At 35.1% G+C, this 26348-nt stretch overlaps 4 protein-coding genes and 1 non-coding gene across 5 annotated transcripts; 2 read left to right on the top strand and 3 right to left on the bottom strand.

The window, feature by feature from the left end:
- Positions 1-233: 233 nt before the first annotated feature.
- On the bottom strand, positions 234-791 carry LOC115966968. The gene has a single exon (XM_031086090.1). It carries the CDS (start codon positions 789-791, stop codon positions 234-236), a length of 558 nt encoding a protein of 185 aa, XP_030941950.1.
- A 6225-nt stretch (positions 792-7016) lies between these two features.
- LOC115966969 (protein terminal ear1 homolog) lies at positions 7017-8456 on the top strand. The gene is made up of 4 exons (XM_031086091.1): positions 7017-7402; positions 7748-7870; positions 8034-8175; positions 8301-8456. Exons 1-4 carry the CDS (start codon positions 7017-7019, stop codon positions 8454-8456), a joined length of 807 nt encoding a protein of 268 aa, XP_030941951.1.
- A 6069-nt stretch (positions 8457-14525) lies between these two features.
- Positions 14526-14597, bottom strand: TRNAP-CGG. Its single transcript has one exon. It is a non-coding gene; the product is annotated as a tRNA-Pro (tRNA).
- Positions 14598-14668: 71 nt separating this feature from the next.
- On the top strand, positions 14669-17665 carry LOC115969274 (bromo and FHA domain-containing protein DDB_G0267958-like). The gene is made up of 3 exons (XM_031088891.1): positions 14669-15366; positions 16836-17042; positions 17176-17665. Exons 1-3 carry the CDS (start codon positions 14716-14718, stop codon positions 17248-17250), a joined length of 933 nt encoding a protein of 310 aa, XP_030944751.1. The 5' UTR covers positions 14669-14715; the 3' UTR covers positions 17251-17665.
- Positions 17666-18725: 1060 nt separating this feature from the next.
- Positions 18726-25360, bottom strand: LOC115968753 (protein DETOXIFICATION 46, chloroplastic-like). The gene is made up of 14 exons (XM_031088248.1): positions 24693-25360; positions 23809-23903; positions 23500-23608; positions 22950-23005; positions 22361-22416; positions 21825-21963; positions 21544-21681; positions 21391-21459; positions 21180-21290; positions 20831-20959; positions 20245-20322; positions 19050-19121; positions 18905-18967; positions 18726-18827 (listed from the first exon to the last, which is right to left on the bottom strand). The coding sequence occupies exons 1-14, from the start codon at positions 25138-25140 to the stop codon at positions 18726-18728; spliced, it is 1665 nt and encodes a 554-aa protein (XP_030944108.1). The 5' UTR covers positions 25141-25360.
- Between the last annotated feature and the right edge of the window lie 988 nt (positions 25361-26348).

Below are 26348 nucleotides of genomic sequence, written 5' to 3' on the forward strand. Positions count from 1 at the left end.
CTCTCCGGGGATCCGAACCTGTCTGCCCCACTTGGCCACTGAAATGGTGCAGCAGCTACTTCAACTTCCCTTCTCGGACCAACTGGTCCAGATGGTCCCAGAAATTCTTGCAATCTTCTGTAGTGTGCCCCTAGTCCTGATGGTACTGGCATCATGGGGTTTCTAGCCATCTTGTTTGGTCATTTGAAGAACGGCTCGTTCTTAATCTTTTCTAGAATCTGATGCACCGGTTCTCAGAATACTGAATTAATAGTTTGGGTGTTGGTAGACCCAAATTGTCTAGCAAAATCTCTCCGAGGTCGGTTGTTATTGAATCGGTCGGACCTAAAATCCCTCCTCTCCTGAGGGATAACTTTAACCTTTCCTTTACCCTGTTGCTGGTCTTCCTCAACCTTTTTATACTTTTCAATCTGGTCTATGAGTTGGCGCAGGCTGGTGATAGGCTTTCCTGTTAGGGATTTCCTTAAACCATGCTCGGTTGGGAGGCCACTCTTGAAAGTACTGATGGCGACGTCATCAAAGTCACCATCTATCTCATTATACGTCTCCCAGTACCTATTTAAGTATGCTTTCAAGGTCTCCCCTTCTCGCATGGACAAAGACAGTAGGGAGTCTAAGGGCCAAGGGACCCTGGTACATGTAATAAAACGAGAGCCAAATGCCTGAGTGAGCTCCTTGAAGGAACCTATGGAATCTGCCCTTAGGCTATCGAACCATCTCATTGTCATGGGTTCTAGACCGGATAAGAACACCTTGCACATCGAGGTTTCGTCCTTAGAATAGACAGTCATTCTCTAATTGAAATGGCTCACATGTTCCACTGGGTCCGTTCGCCCATTGTAAATGGTGAATGTTGGCTAATGGAAACGCCGAGGAAGAGTTGCCCCTTCAATCCTATGCGTGAAGGGCGACTTGGAAATCTAGTTCAAAACTTTGCTCATAGCATCATTTCCCAGCCCTCTGCGAGTTAGGCTCTTGCATCTGTGTTCATGGTGGTGCTCCTCTTCATATGAGAATGATTCATTAGGAGGAGTCCTTGATCTACGTTGATCTATCCTTCTCATCGTCAGAAGAGGAAGCAGATGGGGTGGGAGTTCGTTTTCATTGTGCATGGCGTAACTTCTTCTTTAGATGGTCGATCTCCCTTTGCATAGCTTTATTATGTTGCTCTTGAGAGACGTGACTCCCAACTCGAGAGTGGATTTTGCTTGTATGCGTAGTGTGCACGTTGCCTTCTTGATCTTTCATACACTCAAGGTTGGCGAAAGGATTTTCACGTTGGGATGCTATGGATTCTACTTAGTGTGGACCTGAACCTACCATAGTTGACTGTTGTTTTCACTATCACACAAGTTCTTCCCACAGACGGCGCCAATTGTAGGGACATTGTTTACAGCCCAAGCCCAAAATGTAAGGAATCTTGGCCCAATAAGCCTAATACAATAAATTTGTAGAGAGTGGGTTGAAGAACTAGGCCCTAATGAATTTGTTAACGGCTAGTATTGGTTTGGAAGATGATCAAGCAAGAATAAGGAAAGTAAAGCTCAACGACTTCACTGTCCGAGGAGATCAAACTTATATAAATTGGTTACAATTGAATACAAGAACAATTTAGATTGCTATAGTGTTTTCTCTCTATTTTTTCCGATCACTTGGATATGGAGGATCTCTCACATTATATACCTCCCTTAGGGTCATCTTGATCCTACACTTGTTGATCGTCTAAGCCCTTACTTGAGTACCTGTCCCATCAGACACCTTCTTTGGTTTTCTGTGAGTTATGATAGTCAAGATAGCACTGTTCAAAGGTCTTTTCCACATAAATGCGGCTAAAAAAGTAGTTGCAGTGCATTTAATGTGGTGGTAGCAGCTTTTCCTTAGATATTTTTAGGTTTCCTTTTTTCTTGTATGTTCATGGGGCATGTCCCTATCATTGGGGCTTTCTGGAAGGTCATTCTAATCGCTGGAATAGTTACTTGAGTTACATTCATCGTATCTGAGGAGGAGTTCCTCCTCGGATCACCCTTTATTCGTTCCCTACTTATGAGACTTTAAATGGGAAACCCTAACAACTATTTGTTCCTCCTCAGACTTATCAACGTCCTCGGACAAAACCCAATGCCCAATATATGATCTTGGGCCTTATCCCTACAATTATATTTTATCCTAATATAAATAAAAGGACTGTAAAATAGAATATTGTATTTTGCATGTAACAAATCATAAAATACCTCTCTCTTTTTCTTTTTCTTTTTTTTTTTTTTGGTTGAGAATATATAAAATACCTCTCTGTAACATATTGGTCACATATTTCAATAATATTAACTTACTGTAACGAATCATAATCAAATGTTCTATGGTTGAATAATCTATAGGTGATTGCATCATCAAAGTGAAGTCATTTCATGAACACTATCATCAAATTGTTTTATGGCTTAAATAATCATCAAAACTATGGCTAAATAATCATCAAAATGTTCTATGGCTTAAACAATCATCAAAACTAGAGCTAAATAATTAATCAAAATGTTCTATAGCTAAATACATCATCAAATGAGTGCTTTGCCTCCTTTATGTGATAGGAAATCAACTACTTTTTGTTATCTCCTAGCATTATTTTTTGCAGCAAGGAGTGCCAAAATCTTGACCCCTCGTGAAAGGCATTGGCGATTTGGTTAGTAGGGAGGTCATTTGTTTAAAGGTGTGCTAAATATGTCATATAGATATGTTTTGTAATTTATTACAAGAACAATACTTGAGCATCTCCAATAGTCTATGCAAAAACAAAAAAATATTCTCTATAATAGAGAATGAGACCAAAAAAAGCCACTCTAATGGATTCTCTATACCCAAAATTTTTTTTGGCTCATGAACAGTAGCTTATCAAGTCTGATGGGCTACTGTTCATTCTTCAAAAAAAAAAATTTCTATTATAATAATTAGGTGTTGAATAAAAAAATGTTGGAAGATGTGTAGTTGTTAAAAAAAAGAATAAATAATGAATGAAGAAATAATATTTAAATGAGATAGAGAATGGGATAGAGAATTTGTTAGAAAGTGTATTTGAAAAAGTGGGTAGATATAGATAAAAGCCACTGTTCATTCTCCTAATAGTAGAAAAATTTGATAAATTTGTTGGAGATGCCCTTATATATTATTGTCTCGTTATTAAATTAAGATCATAATTTTAAAAACTGGATTGATAAAAAACCGAAAAAACACTCGATTATTGGTTTTTACTAGTTCTTGACCAGTTTTTATCGCACTGAATTGGTGCTCGATTTCTAGTTAAACTAACCTCTCTAGTCCATTTTTAAAATTATGACTAGGACAAACGAGATCTGCCTCTCATTTTTCTTTCCTAATTCTTTTTTGAGTTTGAGGTAAAATTTTGACGTGAAAGAAAAAAGGTTCGCAGTGATATAAGGTCATAATATCACACTGTAAGAGCATTCACACTGGAACTTCCATATGCCATATCTTGGCAAATTTTAGCATTTTCACAACAAAACCAAGCTCCATTCGGGTTGGTAATTGTAAATTTTTTTACAATACTGCTACAGTACCATTCTACATATAGAATAGTACTATAGCAACTTGTATTCATTTTTTACTAATTTCTTCTCTCTCCTCTAGTTGTCTCCCACTTCTCCGTCTCCCACATCTCTTTCTCATTTCTCTACCTCTTCAACACTCTCTCTTCAATCTTCAGGCGTCATCACTTCATCGCTTCACCACTTCTCAATCTTCGCCTACCCATCTTCAGTCTTTGTCGAAACGTCGATGGTTATGAGTTGTTCGTGGGTTTGGTTGGGTTTTGGGTTTGATGGGTTTGGGTCTAATGGGTTTCAAGATTGGTTTGTTCTAGGTTGATCGGTGGTTATGATTTGTTGATGGGTTGATCTGTGGTCGATGGTTTTGGTTGCAAAATTGACATGGGTCAGTGGGTTGCGAAATCGGCGTGGGTCCGGTGGTTGCAAGATTGGCGTGGGTGGTTTTGGTTGTGGGTGATGGGTTTTGGCCGTTGGTATGGGTTTTGGCCGTTGGTATGGGTGTTGCTGGGTTTTAGTGTTGCCCTGGGTTCTGCGCTTTTTTTTTTTTTTTTTTTTTTTTTTTTTTTTTTTTTTTTACGTTGGGCATGGAGGAGGCGCGGTGATGGTGACTGGGCAATGGAGGTGTGGTGCTAGAGATTGAGGGAAGGTACACACGCAAGAGAAAATTGGGAAAAAAGAAAAAAAAGAAAAAAAATTTATTGTGGAGATATATTATTTTAATTAGTAGAATACAAAAATAAAAGTTGAGATGTTGAGTCTATTGTAAAATGGTATTGTATAAATGATAAAATAGGTTTTAAGATGGTAAAATAGAATAGTTTGAAGAAACCGAATGCGAATGCTCTAAGAATCCAATTTTTTTGAAAAGCAAGTTTCAAGTATTTCTCATTTAAAAATTATAGTACCATATAATTTTAGATGGTTTTATATTAACTTTTACTATATATATATATATATATATTAACTTTTAGCTTTTAAAATATTTTATTTAAATCTCAAGGTATGAAAATAAAATTCATTCAAATTAGTTGTGTAGGGGAAGGGTCCAAGATCGCATATTGGGCATTGGGCTTTATCCGATGAGATAAATAGGTCCGAAGAGAAACTATTAATTATTAGACATTCTCAGACAAAGTCCTATAAGTGGAGAGCAAATGAATGGCTGTCCGAGGAGTACATACTCCTTGAACTTAATGAATATGGTTCAAAATATATAATTCAGCAATTAAAGTGACTTACTGAGAAGGTTCAATAATAGAGATATGCTTCATGGGCATGAGAGAAGGAAGAGAACCTAAAAATATCTAAGAAAAGACTGATACCACCGCATTAAATGCACAACAGCTACTTTACTGGCCGCATTTATGTGGAGAAGATCTCTGAACAGTGCTACCTTGACTACCGCAACTCACAGAGAACTAGGAAAGGTGGCTGATGGGACAAGTACTCAAATAAGGGTTCAGATAATCAACAAGTGGAGGGTGAAGATGACACCAAAGAAGATATATAAGGTAGAAGACTCTTCATGGAGAGGGGATCGGAAAAATAAAGAGAGAACACTGTAACCATCTAAACTGTCTTAGTATCCAACTGTGATCAGTATACAATACATGTGGCCTCCTCAGATTGAAAGTCCATTGATATCAACATCTATTATTTGTGCTTGATTGTCATTTAGTCCAATACTTTTCGTTGTCCAATTTACTAGAATCTAGTTTTTTGACCAATTCTCTACAAATTCATTGTATTGGGTTCATTGGATCAAAACTCTATATAATTTGGACTTGGGCTCCAAATTGTGACCCTACAAGTTGGTTACTTGATATTTATTTGGGATTAACAAAGTTTTTGACAAAAGGTTTTGAAGCATTTTTAAAAAACTTTGATATTTAAATCGAACATTTTAAAATTTTAAGATTTAAATGAAATATCCCTAAAACTTAAAATTGTTTAAAAGGTAATTAAGAGCTTATGGGTGTAATAGTCTCCCAATACACTCAATTAGAAATTAAAAAAAAAAATACTAAATCTACTATTAATTTTAGACGAAAACCTTACAAATTGATTTAGTAATAAATATTATTATTTATTAGTGATACATTAATTTATAAAGATATATAGTAAATTTCATAGTATTTTTAGCATTACTCTTGACGATAAGTGTAAAAACACAATACTTTTTTTTTTCATTATTATTGATACTATATATTATGATTGATGTACGTATAATAAAAATGTTTTTGATAAGGAGAATTAGATAAAAATTATGTTAATCCAATCAGAAATATTATGTACTTCTTTGCAGGGTGTATTAAGAAAGTTAAGGGAAAAAAAAAGTAATCAATTAAGGAGCAAAATACAAAATATTGTACTTATTTGCTTCAAATATTAGGGCTGTTTGGTCTTGCATCTTAAATTCACATTTTTACGTTTTAAACAACATTACACTCATTTACACATACTTTTTAATCCACACGTATTTCAAAAAATTACAAACAACCTTTTTCAAACTACTCTACTAAACACCTCCCAATATTTTCCCTGCCATCTCAATTTTTTACGCTCGGATTGAGGTCCAAATTTACCAAATCGCACAATTTAAGTAATATTTAAAAAAAATATATTAATAAAATTATTTAACCATGTGGTACATATTTTGAACTCAAATTACAGACTTGCGTGGAAAAAAATATATTAATAAAATTATTTAACCATGTGGTACATTTTTTTGAACTCAAATTACAGGCTTGCGAGGCACGCTTAATAGTGAAGCCGGTACTGGCTTTAGAAGTTAGAACTCGATTTTGTCAAATTTAAATTAAAAAAAAAAAAAATTATGCGTAAGTAACTATTTTTTTTTTTCGATGGGACTAAATTTTTTTGTCAGGGTTCTTTTTTTTTTCCCCTTAAAATATTGCTAAAATTGGTGCTATTTGGCCAATTTGGCCCTCAATTGATTTTCAGCATCTGTACATACATGCCTCTAGGATCACTTTTTGAGACAACCATGCGTAGTGCCCATCTCACGCCTCTCTATCTCAACCTGTCTTCCCCTTATATATGTACATATATATATAAATAAGGTCGATTCTTCCTTCTTCCTGCCTAGAATGCTTGAAGGGTCTGGAGTTTGTGGCTTCCAAGGTTGTAACTAGTAACCAAGCTCCTTCCTTCCTTCTCGCATATTGGAGGCATTTCTCCACAGCTCCCATGGCTGGTTGGATTTCTCCTTTGAACCCAAACGCACCAGAATTCTTCCCTCTACAGAATCCCCAGCTTCTTATCCCTTGTCCCTCTCTAAGCACTCCTCATCATTACTATCTCTCATCTCCAAACACAAACTTTTACTACTGCACTCCTTATGTTCAAAGCTTCTCAAAATCAGAAACCTTCTATACTAACTTTTACCTGCAAAGTACCCTACCCTATCTCTTGCTTCCTCCATCACAACACAAGAACCTAATGACTGTTACTGAACCAACAAACTCTTTTGTAGCAGAGCCTTTAGAGCAAACCCATGTGGTGCACCATGAGACCAAGGTGGAGCAAAAAGTGGTAACTCAAAAAGTTCATCACAAGAGATACAGAAATCGTTGCTATGGGGGGCAAGGTGGTGGTAGGGTTAGGCAGCCATGGTGGGCAAAGTGTGGTAACAGTACTGAGACTTCTAGTCCTAATGAGAACGTGAACAATAAGCGTGCCGGAAATGTGGATACTTTGAACAAGTTCGCTCGAAAAGCGGGCTTTTGTGTTAAGGCTAAGAAGAGAAACTACACTCCTGTGCTTCCTGTGCAATCTGGTGCAGTTGAAACCACTGTTATGATTAGAAACATACCTAACAAATACAAGTATATTTCATTTTCCTCTTTATCTTTCTCTGTGGGCTTACTTCTATGTGATTTTTGTTAATTCTTGGTTGTTGATATTTCTGCATGTGGGTGCAATTTGGTTTTCTGAATCGTGAATCGTGTATTGCTATTGTTTGGTCCTTTTATCCCTCTTTTCCTATTTGATTTGGATGAACATGCATGTTAGATTTTGTGCATGTGTGTGTTTGTGTGGGTGACGAATAAGTCCCTATTATATTCGAAAGGGTTTGTTTATTTTCATGATTTTCTCGATTTTCTCTCTTCATTTCATGTTCCTTGTATTTCATAATTACTTTGCTTCTATATTTCCGTTTTCTCTCTCAGCCGTGAAATGTTGGTGGAGTTTCTGGACCATCATTGCATGTTGGCGAATCGAGAGAAGACTGATAAATTTGAAAACCCCATTGTGTCAGAGTATGATTTCCTCTATTTGCCTATAGACTTCAGGTACTTATCAAGCTAACATATATTCAGCTACCTTCTTAGTCCCATGTCAGACCCTTAATTCAAGTATTGTAATTAGCTTTCCCACCCTAACTTACAGCTAAGTCAAATGCATTAACTACTCTTATGGATCTTGATTTTTTTTTTTTTTTTTTTTTTTTTGCAGCACTGGGTTTAACAAAGGGTATGCGTTTGTTAACTTCACCAACCCACAAGCAGTGTGGAAGTTTTACATTGCCACTGACGAGCAGAGTTGGGATCATTTTAATTCACACAAGAAGCGTCAGATAGCCCTCGCTAGAATTCAGGTATAGACCTAATTATTACTATTTGTGTAAACACTCTGAAACCTTTTTAAGAGTACTCTACGCTACCATCATTATCTTTCTCTGAATGAACTTTGATGGGTTTGATCTGGAAAAAATGTTTACAGGGCAAGGAGGAACTGGTGAGGCACTTTGAGAGTGTGGGGTTTCCGTGTGAATCCGATCAAGTTCTACCTGTATTGTTTGAACCACCTCGGGATGGCTCAAGAAAGTTGGTGAAGCAAAGCATAGTGGGAAAATGTACCCGCATGGAGGTGTACTGAGAGGCACTTGGGACCATCCAAATCTAGCTCTGTTGGATTTGGTGGCTCTGATTTGATAAAGTTCTATCAATTCTTGTCATTTCTCATTATGGGTCAGTCAGTCAGCCGGTTTTTTACTTTTAAAAGTTGAACATTTGGTTTGGTTCATTTTCTGCTATTTCAGTCAAGGGCTGTAATTTCTAGTTAGTATGAAGATTAGGTAACTGTACTACTGTGATGTAAGCATGGAAAGGAGGGGGGTGGAACTTGGCACCTGCGCCTAAAAGACCATGAAAGGACAGGTGATGGGATCCACCCTCTCCAGATGGATGGTTGTGATCATCTAGTAAACTGTTTGTATATACGGTGTGAAGCCCTCGAGAGATGTTGTAGTTCTTCATGAACGCTTAGGAATAGAAGGTTGTTTTTCTTCATGACCGTTGTGTCGATCACTCTATTCTTTTTCTCTATTCTGTCTTTTGGTTCTGTGCTCTCACTGTAAAATGTGTCTGTTTACTACTGTTTATTCCAGTTCTGGCAAACAGTCAGTCTCTAGACTCTAGGTTGATAATCCCACCGTTTGTTGTGATCGTTTTGGCGGATCAGAGATTGGGATAAATCTTAACCCTTCAAAAAGTTAAGGACAATCAGCTCTGTGGCTGAAAAAACTTGTCACAAATTAAGGAGAAAAATATGCATAAGATTGCTGTATTTATAAATTCAGCAAAAAAAAAAAAAATCGTTGCATTTATAAATTATAAGCACCTTAAAACTACTTGCTCTCCTCTTCATTTTGTTCTTCATTTATTGCTCTCCTCTTTATTCTGTTTTCATTAATGATCTTACTTTTATATTGGAGCGTAGTTGTGCTATAAATTGTTAGCATATAATGCTTATTGGTAGGTTCTCTCTAATTAATATTGGTCTCTTCTCTCTAATCACTTAAACCTGAGTCTGATACTACTTATGGCTACTGAATTGGAAAGAGTGGGGGAGTATAATTTTCGTAAAATCACTGGATCTCTACGTGTTTTGCTTAGGTTATTTTCTGAATTGTTGTCGGTTTTGTATTATTACATTTACAATCAATGAACTTGTACAGATGAGTTAGGGTCGCATGGTATAGCTAATTTATTCAAGCTAGCAGGCAGACTTGGCTGAAAATGGGGTAATTATTGTCGCCTAAAAAGTTTCCCTAGGTGAAGTAGCAAATTAGCTAGGATGACCGACACCGGATAACTCGTTCTCTGAATGGTGGATAGAATTCATTAGGGTAATTAGCAGAAGAGGCTGTTAAATTGTTCACTAAAAGGAGAAAATTAATAAGCATATATAACCTGCTTAAAAAAATTATATACCGAAAAGTTAAAACTTTTTAAAGAAAAATTATTTATTGTATTGATTGCTTTATAAAAATGTATAAATTTATAAAATTATTCTTAAATAAATTTATCAACTTTTTTTTAAAGAACTATTCTTGATGAAATAACTAAAAAACTGTTTTAATTAGATTGATTTTTTAAATATTTATTAGTTTTCTTATTCAATAGCAAGTTGTTCTAATTAGATTTATTTTTTAAATATTTGTTAGTTTTCTTTTTCAATAGCTTTAAAAATAAGATTGGGTATAATAGAAATATTAGTAAATTAATGATTTTTATCTTTAAAAATATGATAATATTTTAGGATATTTCAAAATAAAATAAAAGACAAATAAATTATACCGAGGAAGTATATATATATATATATATATATATATTCAGGAACTGTATAAGATATTTTCTCCCCCCCCCCCCCCCCCCTAAAAAGTTTAGCCTGCTTTTACTTTCTTTATCAATGATCTTTTACTTTAGGGGCTAAGCAGTACTATTTTTAGGTCCTCTTCTTTTACTCTCTCCTTTTCCAAGTATTTTCTTAGTGGGTGTTTGGATAAGAATTATATTGAGTTGGCATATGCATTTTTTTTTTTTCACGCATTTCCAACTTTTAGAGATAATTTTCCAGCTTTTAGAGACAATTATCAGTTTATGTATTGTTCATGGGTCCTACAGTCACTTTATTCAAAAAATTTATATTAAAAATAGGTCTCATGGTATTATTTACACATTTAAAAATTATTTTGTTACAGTGTTTTCAGTTTTCAGTTTCAGTAAAAATAAGTCGTATCCAAACGGACCCTTAGACTTGGCTCGGAAGTACTGATTATATAAACAATATAAAAGGGAAAAATATTAAGTGAGCATTTGGATCTGCGTTTGTGTTTTCACGTTCATGTTTTCAGCCCTTTTTTATTTTTAGCGCATGAACAGTAACATCACATGAATTTACCATACAAAGACAAAGTGCACTGTTTACGTACTGTTCATGTATCTCACGACACTATTTACATATTTAAAAATTATTTTGTTACGATGTTTTCAGTTTCAACAAAAATAAGTTGTATCCAAACGGACCCTAAGTGTGGTTCTTTACTTTAGTCAAGCAATGTTATATTTATTTGTTTTTCTTTTTTCTTTGCTAGTTTTTCTTGATCAGCTTGTCATCTTCATATGACTTTACTTTAGTTGATAAACTAGCCTTTTCTCTTGCATTATTAGAAAAGGTTGGAGGATGAATGTCATGTGTAGATATATTAGCAGCTTTATGCATGTGAAAATATTTGGAATTAAAGATCTTAAAAAAAAAAAAATCCCTTCTCACATTGAGAACTGTTTGGGTTAAGTTTTGTGAATTATGTAGTTTACATTATATGCAGTTTACATCAATGCTTGTAGGCTGAAATATTTGTGGAAACTTGCTAGGGTTACTATTGGGCTTTTGTTCTTTGAAGTGCATTGGATTTTGTTTCATTTCCTATCTTTTCCAGCAAGATCGTGTTAAATTAGTACTTGTTATATAAAGTTCTAAACATTATTGGATGCTTAATTTCATGTGACTATGTGAGATAGAGGTGGTGTTGATGTACATGCATGTTGGAACATATCTAGATTGACCTAAAGATCCTTATTAGTTGATAAAATAAAATAAAATAAAATTATTCAATCAATATTACAATACTTCTCACGCATTGTTTCACTTGTTTACAAACTTTTTGTCACCAAAGCTTAATCAACTAGTTGTTTAAAAAAAGGAAATTTAAAGATTAATCAGAATAGGGGAAAAAAAGTAACACCTCTCTATCTTATTGCTTTACAACTCTTGGGTTTTTTAACACCCTTTTTTCTTCTTTGGTGAAGTTAATAATTGAATTTTATACTGTAGTCTTTCCTAGTTCCAGAAAACATTAGATTTTATACTGTAGTTTTTTTTTTTTTTTTCCTGAAACTTTTGGTGGTTATTGGTCACACATTAATTAAACCTGACTGCAAGGCTATGGGAAGGGTTTTTGAGTTCTGAAAAGTTTTATCATTTGTCATCCCAACCGATGCTAATTAACTCAGCTCTTTGTCATTTTCAATGATTGGAACTTTGCGGGATTGGTTTAATTTTTGATTCAATTAAGCATTTTGAGTGATACGCTTACTTTTCCACCATGACCCATGGTTAGTAATGTTACATCATAACGGAAAATTATTAGATACTCTTGAAGTGTTATATATAACTATTCTTCCTTCTTATATGAATAGTAGGTCTCATCACAAATTTAATTAGTAAGATCCACCATTCATGTGAGAGGAGAAAGTACATATTTATAGTACTTCAAAAATACACAATAATTTTTCAGCATAACATGTAGGTGGCTTACTTGTTATTGATCGCATAGGTGATAGGTTCATCATTTACACTTTTTTTCTAATGAATTTTACTAACGGATATATTTAGGGACATACTTAGGGTATCAATAATAAACAATTTTAATAAACTTTTATGGAAAAATAAAAAGTAACTAATTTTTTAAAATAATTTTTTTCAATTTTTTATAAAAAGTTTATTAAAATTGATGATTAATGGATAGTGAAATATTACCATAAAAACTTTTATGTGAAATATTTTCTGATTCTAAAATTACTGTTGTAATTACAAACGTTGGAGAAACTATATGTTAATTTTGTTGAGATTAGGGTTAGAATAAAGTTGAGTACTAAGTTCAAAATTGTTCATTTAATAACATAACTATAAATACGAGTAAGGCTTGAGTTTATTGTTACCAATCTATGTTATATATTCAAACTTAGTTTATTTTCTTGTCAAGTGTTTTCTAGAACAAGTTGATTGAATTATTATCTTCCCATATTTAGTAAACACCACAACCAAAATCTTTACCTTTTCATAAGTCTAAGTTACTAATTAATAACTAAATTATAGTTGAAACTAAAGTATTTAAATTATTAGATAGAATGATTTTCGTGAACTTATAAAAATTAAATTCAACAAACTTGTATTATTAAAAATAAAATATACTTTTTATTACGAAATGGATTATTTATATTATCAACAAATTAAAAATAATAATTTAATATCTTATGAACTTATAATCAAACTTGCACAATCCAATATCAAATCTTTATAAGTGTATTTTTAATAGATGTATAATATAAATATATACGATATTATATACTTAAATTGAGTCTCATACTCTTTACACACACACACACATACAAGCCATTACATTTGTGCTTGACTTGTTTTAAAGTTGAGTAGGCTTGAGCTTGACTCATTTGCTAAATAAATAAATATAAAAAAGTTTTTTTTTTAGTCGGGCTCAAGTTATTCATAAACAACTCGATTTACGAACCTAGTTAGATCTTAACTGATTTCTCAAAAATAAAAAGATCTTAACTGATATTCAAAATTCTCAAATTAATAGTTTTTTTTAGTAGATATTTATATATATTTTTAGTAATTAATATTTAAACATTTAATTAATTCTATAATTTAAACATGTTTTTTAAAACCTTTGGAAGGCTTGATCAAACTTAACACATATGGCTCCATGTTTAAAAATTCAGGCCTTGTCATGGGTGGAGCACTTCTAGAAACAGTGAATGAAACTGGATAAAAGGGTTTGCTATATCAACTGCGTGAACGACAAGTGCGGTTGCTAAGCTTTGGGCTCTAAAAGATGGACTTCTACTACCGATATAGCTTAGGACAGCCTTTATCCATAGTGAACTAGATGCAAATATTGTTGTTCATCTTATGAAGAATAACATTTTCAATAATCAAATTGATGGAACCCTACTAATTGAAGGAGCTTCTTGACTCTTAAGGACCTTTCCTGACAAAATTAGAGAACATGTTTATCGTGAAGCAAACCAATGCATTAATGTTCTAGTTAAAACAAGGCGCCATTTAATATCACTTTTTTTATACCAATCACAACTTCTTCTTTTTTTTTCTTTTTTTTTTTGGGGATATGAATGCTGAAATTTTATTAATGATACGAAAAAGATATTGCACCATGTAAAAGTGTTTGCTCCAAGAAGCAAGGGTTCTTTTCAATCCACGCAGTGAAATGAACAATGCCTAGAGCATATTTAGCTAGTAAATGGGCTAGTCTCTTACCCTGTTTACGTACATGAGAGAACATTAATAGAAAGAAGAAGTTTTACAAAGAGCTCGATGTACAATAATAGAATCGCCCTCCAGGATGAACTATCGAATACCGATGTCCTTTTCAAATAAGACTGGTTTCAAAAGCTTTTGTTTCTGCCTCCACAACACCCAACGGGGCATAGATCTTCTTGCTCAGAGCTGCCTCCACCCTACCTTCATCATCCCGGATAATAACACCAATGCCCACAGCTCTTGGTGCTGAACACTTCAGAAAAATATTGTGAAACTTATTATATCATCAGACTTATTGAATTAATGAGCCTATCTTCATTCTAGTTAGCCCCGATGCCTAGCAGGAATGGAACTTCGGCCATTTGTTGATTATTTTTCTTGCTTAGGCTGACCATGTTCTGGCTGAATGTATCCACATCTAGTGGATAGCACGTAGCACTTGCATGAAAAACGAATAAAAATAATAAGTCGTTTAGTTTTAGCCTATAAAAGTATAGAACGACGATAAAGCCTTCCTGGTTCATGTCGTATAGCAAAGAAGAGGAAGAAAATTAGCAAAAATAGAGCTGTAGTTCACAATAAGGGGTGTTGCGAGAATCGAACTCGCGACCTCTCGCACCCGAAGCGAGAATCATACCACTAGACCAAACACCCATCTTTGTTATTTTGTTTTCAATACCAGGTTAAAACGATAGATTATTCGAAGTTAACAAATGATAATTATCTTTATAGTTTCTTGTAGCAAGCAACCAAAAACTCGAAGAGAGAAAACATGGCAGTCGCATCATCACTCTCATCCCAATTCTTCCACCACCTCCTCCGCCCACCTCAACCTCAGCCGCCACTACCACCCCCACCACCTTCCTCATCTTTCTTTTCTTTGTTTCTCAAACCCCTTCCTATCCCAACTACCACAACAACAACAACATTAACAAAAACAAAAACAACAAAAGCAATAACAACTCTATCCAAATTAAGCCCACTCTCTACAACCCACTTCACCAAATCCCTCCCTCCTCTCTTCTCTCACTCTCTCTCCTCTTTCTCCACTCTCTCTCACCCTTCTCCTACACAACAACAACATGTAGAAGAAGAAGAAGAAGATGATGATGATGATGAAGAAGAAGAATATGATGGTGAAGAAGATGTGAGTGGAATTGAAGATTTGGAAGTGGGAATGACAGAAGGGGAGGATTCTGAAAAGGGTGTGGTGGAAAAAGCTTCTTCCTTGAATGTGAAGACAAATGGGGATTTGGAATTGAAGCTGCTACCGAGTCTGACTGTGAAGGAGAAGAAGGATTTAGCTTCGTACGCGCATAGCTTGGGAAAAAAGCTCAAGTCCCAGTTGGTGGGGAAGTCTGGTGTTACTGCTAATGTTGCTACCTCTTTCATTGAGACCCTTGAGTCTAATGAGCTTCTAAAGGTAGCAATTTCAATGAATTGAACTTTTTATCTTTTAGTTTAGTTTAGTTTTTTTGTTTTTTTGTAGTGGATTGGCTTGCAGTTTGGTGATTTGGATAAAACATCAGTTGGGGTTTAAGGTTTATTCTTTTTTAACTGTTTTGTCTCCTTGTTAAGTAGATGTTAATAGCCTTGCAAATTGCAACTGTCAATGTGAGTGTAATTTACTCCTTTTGGTGAAAAACAAGATAGAGTTCTTTTGATTTCATTAAGTGTGTCTCTGTCTGTGCTTAATGTAATATATTTTGTTCACAGCTGGTCACAAAACCGGAAAAAGGGAGGTGTTATGACAGGTTCGGTTTACGGTCTGAGTAAAATTTAGTCACTTTATTATGAATAAATCTACTACCGATAAACGTTGGGCCCATATAGGTTGAGGCATCCCTTGATTTCTATTGAGAATCCATATGTGACCCTAGTGTTTTTTGGATTATAAAAGTTTGGTTGTCGTTGCTGTAGTTCTTTTGCTTTAATTTTTTGGGTCAGATTAATACCAAAGTTTTTGGATCTTTGTGGAAGAAACTAGGACTTTTCATTAGCAATCAAATGGAGTCATCTTTTCTGTTTGGAATGCTAATTTTTCAATAGAATTTGTTGTTTAGCTTTTAAGCTTAATCTGGAATTAATGTGCTGTTGGTTGATGAGAGTCCGTGGTTGATTTCTTGTAGCACTTTCTTTGCTTTGACAGCTTAACAACTGTTTCTATTTGAAGAGCATCTATTTCTCATTGTTTCTGTTGAGGGAGAGTTGGATTGATGAGACTTAATAGTTGTAGGATGGGTTTGCTCTCTAAAGGAATCATGAACATTTGAAATGATAATCATAGGCTAGGCATACAGCTTGAAACTGTACTTATTGAAATTTGGGTATATAACTCTTGAGTCTCAAATTGAATCCTTGAAGTCATCACTTTAAAATCGGTCTGTGAATCACTAACTTTTGTGTCGCTATTAGTTCTAAACGTTTGAGCTATTCTTGTTGGTAAAACTGGAGGTATTACTTTAGGATCATAGTTACTCTGATTGCCAAGATATTTCTGAGTTTGCAAAACTTGCAAATGCCCAAAGCATATGCCTTGGTTGTGAGCCCTTATTAAGCTGTTGTGATGCTGATTACTAGTCCATTTTCCTTACCAAATTTAGCATGTGGTGCTGGTTGGAACATCATAAAAATTGAGCTCGCTGTTTTTTAAGTTGGATGGTATGGCATGCTAGCTTATATGGACAGACTGATATGTGGAACTCCCTAGCAGCCATCTTGTTTAAAAATTTGCTGTTATAGCTTATTTGTGCTATTTGCTACATATTAAACTATGTTCTGCTTCCTTTTGCATTTTCTTAAAGAATCTTGTAGTGTGGGACTGAGGCTTGGATGTTGTATTATTTGGTCAACTGATGGAAATCATATTTTCAATTTAAACATTGTAAACAGATTAAAATACACAATACCTGTCCGGGGGAGCTAGATGATGTGGTGAAGCAATTAGAGGAAGCAACTGGTTCAGTGGTTGTTGGTCAGATTGGTAGAACTGTGATTATTTACAGACCTAGCATCACCAAGATGAAGGCAGAGGAGAAAAAGAGGCAGGCTCGGAAAGTTTTTGTGAGAAAAGATTCAAAACCGAAACATACATTGCTGGTAAGCAAAATAGTGTTTTTATTTTTATTTATTTTTTTATTTATATAAAATATATATATATTATTTTTGTAATGCATAAGACCACCATGGCCTGTTTGCTGATCTCTATAGCTGTCTCTCCCAAAAAATGCAGAACAAAGCACAACAGCGCCTATCTGGGCGTGGTCGTCGGGGAAGCAGTAGGTTTAAGCTTGAAAGTGACATTTGAGGCAACGCATGTGTGGATACTTAATGTTGGATTTTGGTGCCAATTTCAACTTCAATTCTAATTAACTGGGAATCCTGTCGACTTTGTAGCTAATAGGAGGGGCATGCAGTTAGAATGCCAGTCAAACTTTGTAGCCAAAGAGAGATCATTTCTGTGTTTCGTGATACTTAGGACGCCAGTTAAAGAAGAGCGAGTTACCTTTGGGAGTACTTGCACTTCAATGGCACTCCATTGAGTGGTAACTGTAGAACTAGAATGGGATTGTTTTGGCAGATCAAGAGTGCAGAGTTATTTCTTCTGTCAAAGACATGAATTTGAGCTGAATCAAACGCACATCATTGGGCTAGTTCAAAGATGTATTCCTAGTTGCAATCAGAAGTAACATATGCATGTTATGTGATATTTACCATGATAATGCTAACTGGGCAAGAAAATATTTATTGCACAAAATGATGCTAGATAATATTAAGAAGCGTGGACATATGTAATGTCATTGGGAAAAACTTTTTATTTTAGTAGACAGGGATGCTAGCATAAAGGTTTTCTTTTTTGGGGTTTAGCTTAGTTCCGGTATTTTTATAATTGGAATCTATTTTTGTTTTAATGAGAAATTGTTACATTACTCACTAATTAAATAAAATGTAAATATTAAAACTCTCTTTCACTTGTCATTGTATATTTAAAACAAAAGAAGATTTCCAGTTAAAAAATTACTGGACGTAAACTAAATCCTTTTTTTCCAGCCCTTTCCTCTAGAAGTGGTATCTTTGGTCCTCATCTTGCATCATTGGAATTTGGGGTTCTTATGGATTTCTTGTAATGTTCTAAACTGAATGCCAGGGAGAACAATTTTGGCAATTTTTTCGCCACTGGTACTAAACAAATTTGGTTGCATTAATATTATTTTTATATAAATCCATTACTGACGTCATTTTTATTAACACCAATCAACTTCATCAATTATGAAAATTATTATTCTTGTATTTACTGCAATAGAAGATGTTGGCCGCCTCAATTGTGAGCCTGTAAAGGTTAAACACTGTCAAAGGACACTTGATTTTTAACCAATTTACTACTGCAATAGCTGCAACTTTTCAAGGCGAAGCTTCCAGAAAGCAAATTTTTGGTACAAAAGCTATAAATATGGATTTTATGCTGAAAGAAGAACTTATGCAGATAACGTAGTGATTCATTAGGTTGGCTACGAACTTCAAATCATTCTCTAGTGGGATATATAACAATACTACAACTGACAAACAATTAGCCACTAGCTTTGGTGAAACACATCACTGCTTGAGGCTGTACACTGCCGTTGCTTTTAGCCTCACTGAGTACAGAACGGCAATTTAATCTTTAGCAAGAAGGGGAATCATGAAATGTTAATATTTTTGATAATTTGTAAGTTCTGTAGGCTTGAACCATGAATTTGATTCCTTCCCAATTGATTTACCAGTATATTCATGCGGATTCCTAAACTAGACAGCCCTCAGCTTTTCCGTTTGACACTGACCTAAATCTTCAGAGTAAAGTATGCCATTGGGAGAAAGAAGGCGCCGAAGAGAGAGGAAGAAGCGAGCCTGAAGAAGAAAAACTTTCTGCAGTCAGCGAAGTTCAAATAGATAGTATGACACATGCAAGTAGTGGTTAATCATACCCATTGAAAGCCTACAAGTCCGAACCAGCAGCCTGGCAGACCATATCCCCTACTGGTTACAAGCTGGGAAAAGGAAGATGGGAGGGCCTTGTTAGTGCACAGTGAACAAAGAATATGTAACACCAGAAGAGAGATAATTCTGTACCAATAGTAGAAGTGCACCCGCAGCAAAGCATCCACTCATTGACAAACTAAGAAATTTAAGATCTCGTCCTGCCTGCAGAAACAGAACAGATTATTTTATCTATTTGTTTACATTTTGATAAGTGACTTTTGGCTGCAAGGAGAGGGGGAAGGCAAGATATAGACACTTTTTTCTTGGCCGAACACAAACACTTCCATGATAGAACGCTAATTGGGTGCAGCCTCCAGCCCAGCTGAAGCCATTTTAATAAGCAGGTCTAGGCTCACATTTCAGGCCTGGCATTGAGTTGAGCAAATTATGCATCATATAGCCATGACAGTGAGAGCTTGAGCTTTCTTGTTATAAGGAATTACAGTAAGATCCCCTAAATTCAGCTATATTAAGTAATTCATTGAGCAGGAAATGCAACCAAAGTAATGGTGGTCAGAAAAATTCCAGCGGTATAGATATTCCCAAAAACAAAAGGAGAGCATGATATACAGGTGACTACATTCGTATTGTATTTCTTGTGAAGAACATATTTATTTGTGATAGAAACACATTATGAGGACAAGATAGGGGGGACCATAATTGCATTGGCCCACCTAGTCACACATATATGCAACCTTTTGATTGTTACAAAGATTGCAAAGAGGAAATAGAGTTAAAGTAGCCATCGCTGAATGCCAAGAAGCCAAATCTTGCCAAATTACAAAGAAAACTGTGCTTGGTTGAGGGTTGGGGGGACTCTTTGATCCTATAGAGCAGGGACTTATTTTAATTGGCTTAAAAATAGGCGGGGAGAAAGGGTTTAAACCCAAGTTTTCCTCAATGGGAGAACCAAGCAATGCCATTGCACGACAAAACGTTTTTCCCTATAGTGCAAGATTTATAAAGATGACATGAATAAACCCAAGGACATACATCAGACCTTTTTGTGACCTCATATTCAGGTGGCTACTGAAATTAAGAGAAAACAGATGGGGAAAAATATCCAAGTCTATCAAAAGAGCCTTCCATTCCTTCCCCATATTTGAACAAACTCTACAATATTCAGCAAGGCACCACTATAAGATAAAACAGATTGGATACTTCCACTGGTGCCCTAAATAGACATGACTCCTACATCAAGTTTCAGCAAGCTATGTTCCAAATATATGCATATGACTTGTAGGAAAAACAGGACAAAGTTCACGTTAAATTAAAACAAGCATACCAGCAATGTTCCCTCAAGGCTGATAGTTGGGGGTGTGACAGCTAATGCCATGAAGAATGGAATCAGAACTTTGTGCATCTGCAAGGAAACAAGATAAAACATTAACAAGAATCAGATGAGATATAATTTTCCATCTGCATACGATTATGAAAGGGTATACGTTGTCCAGAGAATATCTGCACCTTATATTAATTTCCTCTACCTCTCACTCAGAACTCAAATAGGATTTATAATGTTAGTCAGACTTGAGATAAATGACATGAGAAGGCAAGGAACAACACAGATATGAAAATCAGTCCAAGTGTAATAGGTACTAATAAAGCAATTGTAATATTAACTCTCATATTTATCAGTTATAATACTTTTTGAAATGATAGAAAGAAGCTCCTTAGTTGGCCTCTGAATCTATTCATGGGGGTCATTGGAAGCTAAAGAAAGAAATATCACTAAAAATATGAACATTCAGTATAAAAGCAGTTGTCACAAGACTCACAACCCATTTAATCAACATAATTAGGCAGAAGAAAAAAAGTTCCAAAGATTATAAAAGGATGGATAGTACACATAACAAACAGCAGGAACTAACCTCCTGTATGACATTCTGATCATGTGTAAAGATTTTGGGGAACAACCAAGGAACAGATGTTCCTACAATTCCTAATAGCAATCCAAGTATGACTCCAATTATGACAAGTGATTTTAGCAACATTCGAGCCTGTATGATTTAAATAACCACTCAGAATACTTTCAACAAGCAAAAATAACTATACTATGAGAGAGAGAGTTGGATCAATACTATCAAAAGAGAGAGAATCAGGGATGGGGACTTCAAATGAATCATTCATCGACACGATGTAAGTTAAAACATGATTGTACAGAAACTGATACAACCAAGTTAGAAGACTGTAGCATCATTAGAAAAAACCATCACTAACCTTTTCCAAGCTTCGTTTGGCTCCATATATTAACTCAGGCATAAATGACTGAGCGGTTTGAGATAAAGGTTCACCCCAAACTGTACACATGACAAATGTTTGAATCATGACCTAGAGTAAAGAGAAAGTTGTCAATGCAAATGACCATCAGGTTTCTACATAAAGGAAGCCAAAGCAGGGAAGATAGTATACTAGTGTGAGCAAAACTAACCTGATGAGCGGCCATGGTGTATGTGCCCATAGATGTAGCAAAATATATAAGGAGGGAGTAGAAAGCCACCTAAAATATCAAAATATCTCAGACACAGAGAGATGAATGAGACCAGATACAGCTGCAGAATTGAGTAATACTATATAATGTAACCTTGGACATCATTGTTAAAAACACTGGAGCAGCAAGCCCAAGTACTGTCAGAAGTTCATCAGGTGATGGAACAGACATGGAATATGCATTGTATCCTTTCTTGTTCAGAGCTTCAATCATCATAAATCCTGCAATAACCTAGAATAAATGCTGGTGAGTAGCAATGAAAAACAAAAGCAAGTGCATATCTTCTTGGCTTTGCTGAGAAGGCATCAATAAGAGCAAAAGATGAAGAATATTTAACCCAAACAAAATAATATATAAATTTTCATCCAGCACACCTGGGCAGCCATGGCAGCCCATGCTGCACCAGCAATACCATAGCCCATGAAACTGCACAGGACAATAATACCAACAACATTTACAGCACTAGCCACCGCCAAAGCCTTCAAAGGTCCCCAGGAATCTTTCATGCCAAGACTGGAAAACAGAAAGAGAATATCAGACACAAACTGGAAAACAGAAAGAGAATATCAGACACAAACTTAATGAGGAAACAAACATTCCAATTTCATTTAACAGGCCAATATCTGATGTAAGATGAGCAAATCAAATTGTATCATCATTAAACACTTACTTGCCCAACATTGTACAAAAATAAATGAAATATATTCATCATTCAGAAGAATTTGTGGGGAAAGAGGATGCATATAGCACCAAAGAAGGAATTTCAGATCTAATAAAGTTCGCCTAGTAATTCTATCATGGTAACAAGTATGTGTATCACCCAGTCAAGAACAAGTATAAAAAACCAGACTAAGGCACTATGTCTTCATTCAGTAGATAATGTATGGGAAGAGATACAGTACATCATCACCTTGCACTCTGAGCAACCCATCCAACAAGAAGTGCAGGCCATGCTAAGCCTCGAATCTACCATCACAAAAGATCATATAAACAAATCAAGTGGAATAGAGTGTTAAATTTTGCAGCAATGCAGCCAGAAGATTCTCCAACAGATTTGTTCTCACGAAAAAAATATTCAAGTGCAAAATTCAGTAGCAGATAATATGAACTGCCAAAAGAAGTCAGCAAAGACAAAAGATACCACATGCCAATCCATAGGTGTTGATTTCTTTTATTTCCTTCATATAATAAATATGAATAACAAAAAAAATATTATATTCTCTACTTCAGTTTACACCATCTTGACAAGTATACTCGAGGTTTACTGTAGATAATCATTCTCAAGTAAATCTGCCATCTGACTTCCAAAGGAGATGGTATCAGGAAAACATGAGGATTTTTTATGTTATAAAATTTTAACTTATATAGTTCTCCTTTCCCTACTATAACTTGGTTTTATGGTTTAGCAGGTACTAAAGCAAGAAAAATTCACAAAAGGAATAGCTGAAACTTCTAAAATTATTTATAGAACACGTGCAGGATTTAAAAAGAAATTGAACCTGAACATATTTGTTTGCAGCAGGAATGAGATGTGCATTCTTTGGCCCAGTAAAAGCTGAAAAAGCAAAAATAGGCAAATCATCAGTCATTGGATTTTGTCTGCCATTTATTTGTGATAAATTACCATTTGTTCCATAAACTTAAGCTAATAGGAAATTATGAATTTAAACACGTGTAGGCTCAGACTCTCCCTTAATAAATAGGGCCCAACATGTGGACAGGTAGAGCAAAGATGGGTGTTCGAAATCAAGACCACCTACTTAGATGCCATAAAAAAATTTAGATTGTTTAAAAAACTTAAGCTAATAGGAAATAGTTAATTTAATCACAAAACCATTATTCCAACATGTGTATATATATATATATATATATATACTCGTTGTTATTTATTAAGTGGTGAACACTGAACAGTATCAATCAACTGAACAGTGAACACCCAGAGACAATGAAGCACTTAACTTATCAATAGTAACATAAGTAAAAACCAAAAGCTGCTCCAAACTTAAATAATAATTAAAAAAAGGTCAATAAATGCTCCATCTTTATTACCAGTCAATACCCATGAACCAAAGAATTTTGTAAACAAAAGCATCAAGCAGCCACAAGTCAACCCAATGAAGAGCAAGATAGATACGTGATGCTGCACTTCGTTTTTATCCTGCACCAATGGCATCTTGTCAAAAAATGTAATTTGGGAAATTGAAAATCAAAGAGAAAGTGATTGTTACAAATTATCTAACACCACAAAGTCCATAACTAAAAGTTAAATAAAAAAAATTAAAAACAACAACGACAACACACCTGTGAGTTCTCCTACCATAAATGCAATAAGGCCTTTCAACTGTTAAAGAAACTAACCTGTCTGGCAAGAGCAGTAGCAACCATATTCGAAGTAGCAATCGAAAGGAACATGAATGTATAACTCATATAATCACATACAACTGTTCCCGGCCCTGCCATTCCAAATTCAAAATTAAATTACACCATCACTCAACTCGGAAATATCACCTTCAAAAGATAGGCCCAATAAATGCATGTAACAGGACGCACACAAACACACACGCATGCACAAAATTTAACCAACTTAGTTATATCATGAATGCTAGAGCTGAAGTTCCTTTTTAATTTTTCAAATGATCTTTTTAAATATATATATATATATATATATAGGTCAAACTGTACTTTTGGACTCAAGTAAAAATGTAACTATTCGCTCAAACTGTATTTTTGGTCTCTCAAATATAGGGTACATTCCAATGTAACCCTAAACTTCAAGAAGCTTCAAATTATCTGTAAAATTTTTAGTTTGAACCAATTTATTCCTTTTTTTCATCAATTTAGACGGAAAAATACAGTGCTCCATATTTTCCAAAACAAAATTAGAACTTTTTAAAATCATAATCATCCATTTTTAAACAATCATTTATATTATGATATGTCATTAATATCTTTAATAACAAAAACTAAAATTTAGCTTATTTGCTAAGTTTAACCAACTTTTGGCAAAAAGCTTCATCCATAGGCACTTTCAAATATTTAAAAAAAAAAAAAAAAATTACATGATGTAACAAAATCTAAAGCACTCACTTAAAATCGAAATGGCTATGGATTTGAACTCTAGAGAAGGATTACATTTGCATTAATCTCACAATATTTTCACAACAACAAGCTCAAATTGAAATTTTGGAAATCCTATATAGTAATTATTTGGAAGAGAACAATGGAATTGGAATTTACAATACCTAAAGCAGCGAGCTCAATGGAGCTACCCTGACCGATAACCGCGGTGTCAATGAGACTCATCAACGGTCCACAAATCCAGAGCGCAGTGGCGGGCCCAGTAAACATCACAATCTCCTTCATTTGCTTCCATATATTCTCGCTTCCCAATTCCGAAACCTTTTCTTGCTCTTCTTCTTCTCCCGAGACCGAAACGATATCAATTTCGGGACCGCTGTTATCATTGCCGATGAGGAGTTCTTTATTATTGCTGCTAATGCAAGAAGCAGTTACTATCCGATTCCGAAAGCGCTTTTTCGGCGTCGAAATGAGTGATAAATTGGAAGAGAAAAGAGAGATTGGAAAGTGAGATGGTGGTGGCTGTGGTGGTTTTGATAGTTTGTTGAAGAAGAAGAAGGTTGGGTTTTGGAAGAGAGGAGTGTTGTGAGATGTTAGGGTTTTGAATTGCATTTTTTAATTGGAAATAGGAATAAGCGGAGAAAACTCAGACACTCAATTATGAAGACAAGACTGAACAATGAACAAGACTAGAGGGGAAGAAAGAAAGATTTAACACTTTAAACAGCACTGGTGAGGAGAGAGTGAGGAGGAGAGTGACTCAGAAAGCGAGTTCGTTGTTTTTTTTAACTCAGTAACTTCAAAAACAAACACGTGGGGCCGGAAAAATGTCATGGACATCTTTTTTTTTTTTTTTCCTTAAATAGACAGTTTCTCCTTCTTCTATTTTTTTTTTTTAATTATTATTATTTATATTTATAATGTGGGAGAGAGCGACCCAAAACATAAAGCCCGTGAGCTCAGTTGAGCAAAGGTCCATCCATGCACCAATTCAGATCTGACATGTGGACTAAGTCCGAGGAGAAAAAACATAAAGACCACGCTGATTTAGACTATACATATGAAAAGGGGTTCGAAGAGGGGAAATTGACAAACCCATCGTTCGAGGAGCGAATTCACCTCGAGGATGCCTCAGTTGGCCACTTGCACAAAAAAATAGGACACCATGGAAGATTTCAGAAACGTGCAAGTAAAGAAGAGAGGAAATATCTAGGGAATGAAGTCATTATTTCCACATTTAATACACTACACCAACTGAGCTGACATCATTTATGAGGAAAATACATTTGAACAGTAATTTCACAGCTCACAACACTCTCTACTACCTCCAAAAGGGGAGTCCAAATCTTCTGTCTCATTTTTTCTACTCCACAAATAAAAATTAGCCACATGTTAACCTAATTAATTAAATATTACCATTATGACTTATTATTTTTATTTTAACTACTAAATAAAATAAGATAAAACAAAACCCAAACACCTCCGCTGCCACCACCACCAAACATGCCGACACCATCAGTCGTCACCCTCAACTTCTCCGATCACGGAAAAACCATCACCCGATCTACACCATGTTGGACATCTCACTGCCCCTCACCAACCAACATCACTCCACCAAAAACACCAACAAATCTAGAATCATCATCATTCAAAGCAAGACTTTGTTTTTCTCAAATCCAAATCTTTTAGATCTCTTTAACTTTCTTGTTAAATTTTCAAATAATATGGAAATGTTGGTACTAAATGTGTTGGATTGTTCATGGATTCTAGATCTGTTGGGTTTATCTGGTGGTGGAGTGATGGTGGTTGAAGGGCGGTGG

Source organism: Quercus lobata, chromosome 11 (assembly GCF_001633185.2).
Source record: "Quercus lobata isolate SW786 chromosome 11, ValleyOak3.0 Primary Assembly, whole genome shotgun sequence".
In the NCBI taxonomy this organism is placed as follows: Eukaryota; Viridiplantae; Streptophyta; class Magnoliopsida; order Fagales; family Fagaceae; genus Quercus; species Quercus lobata.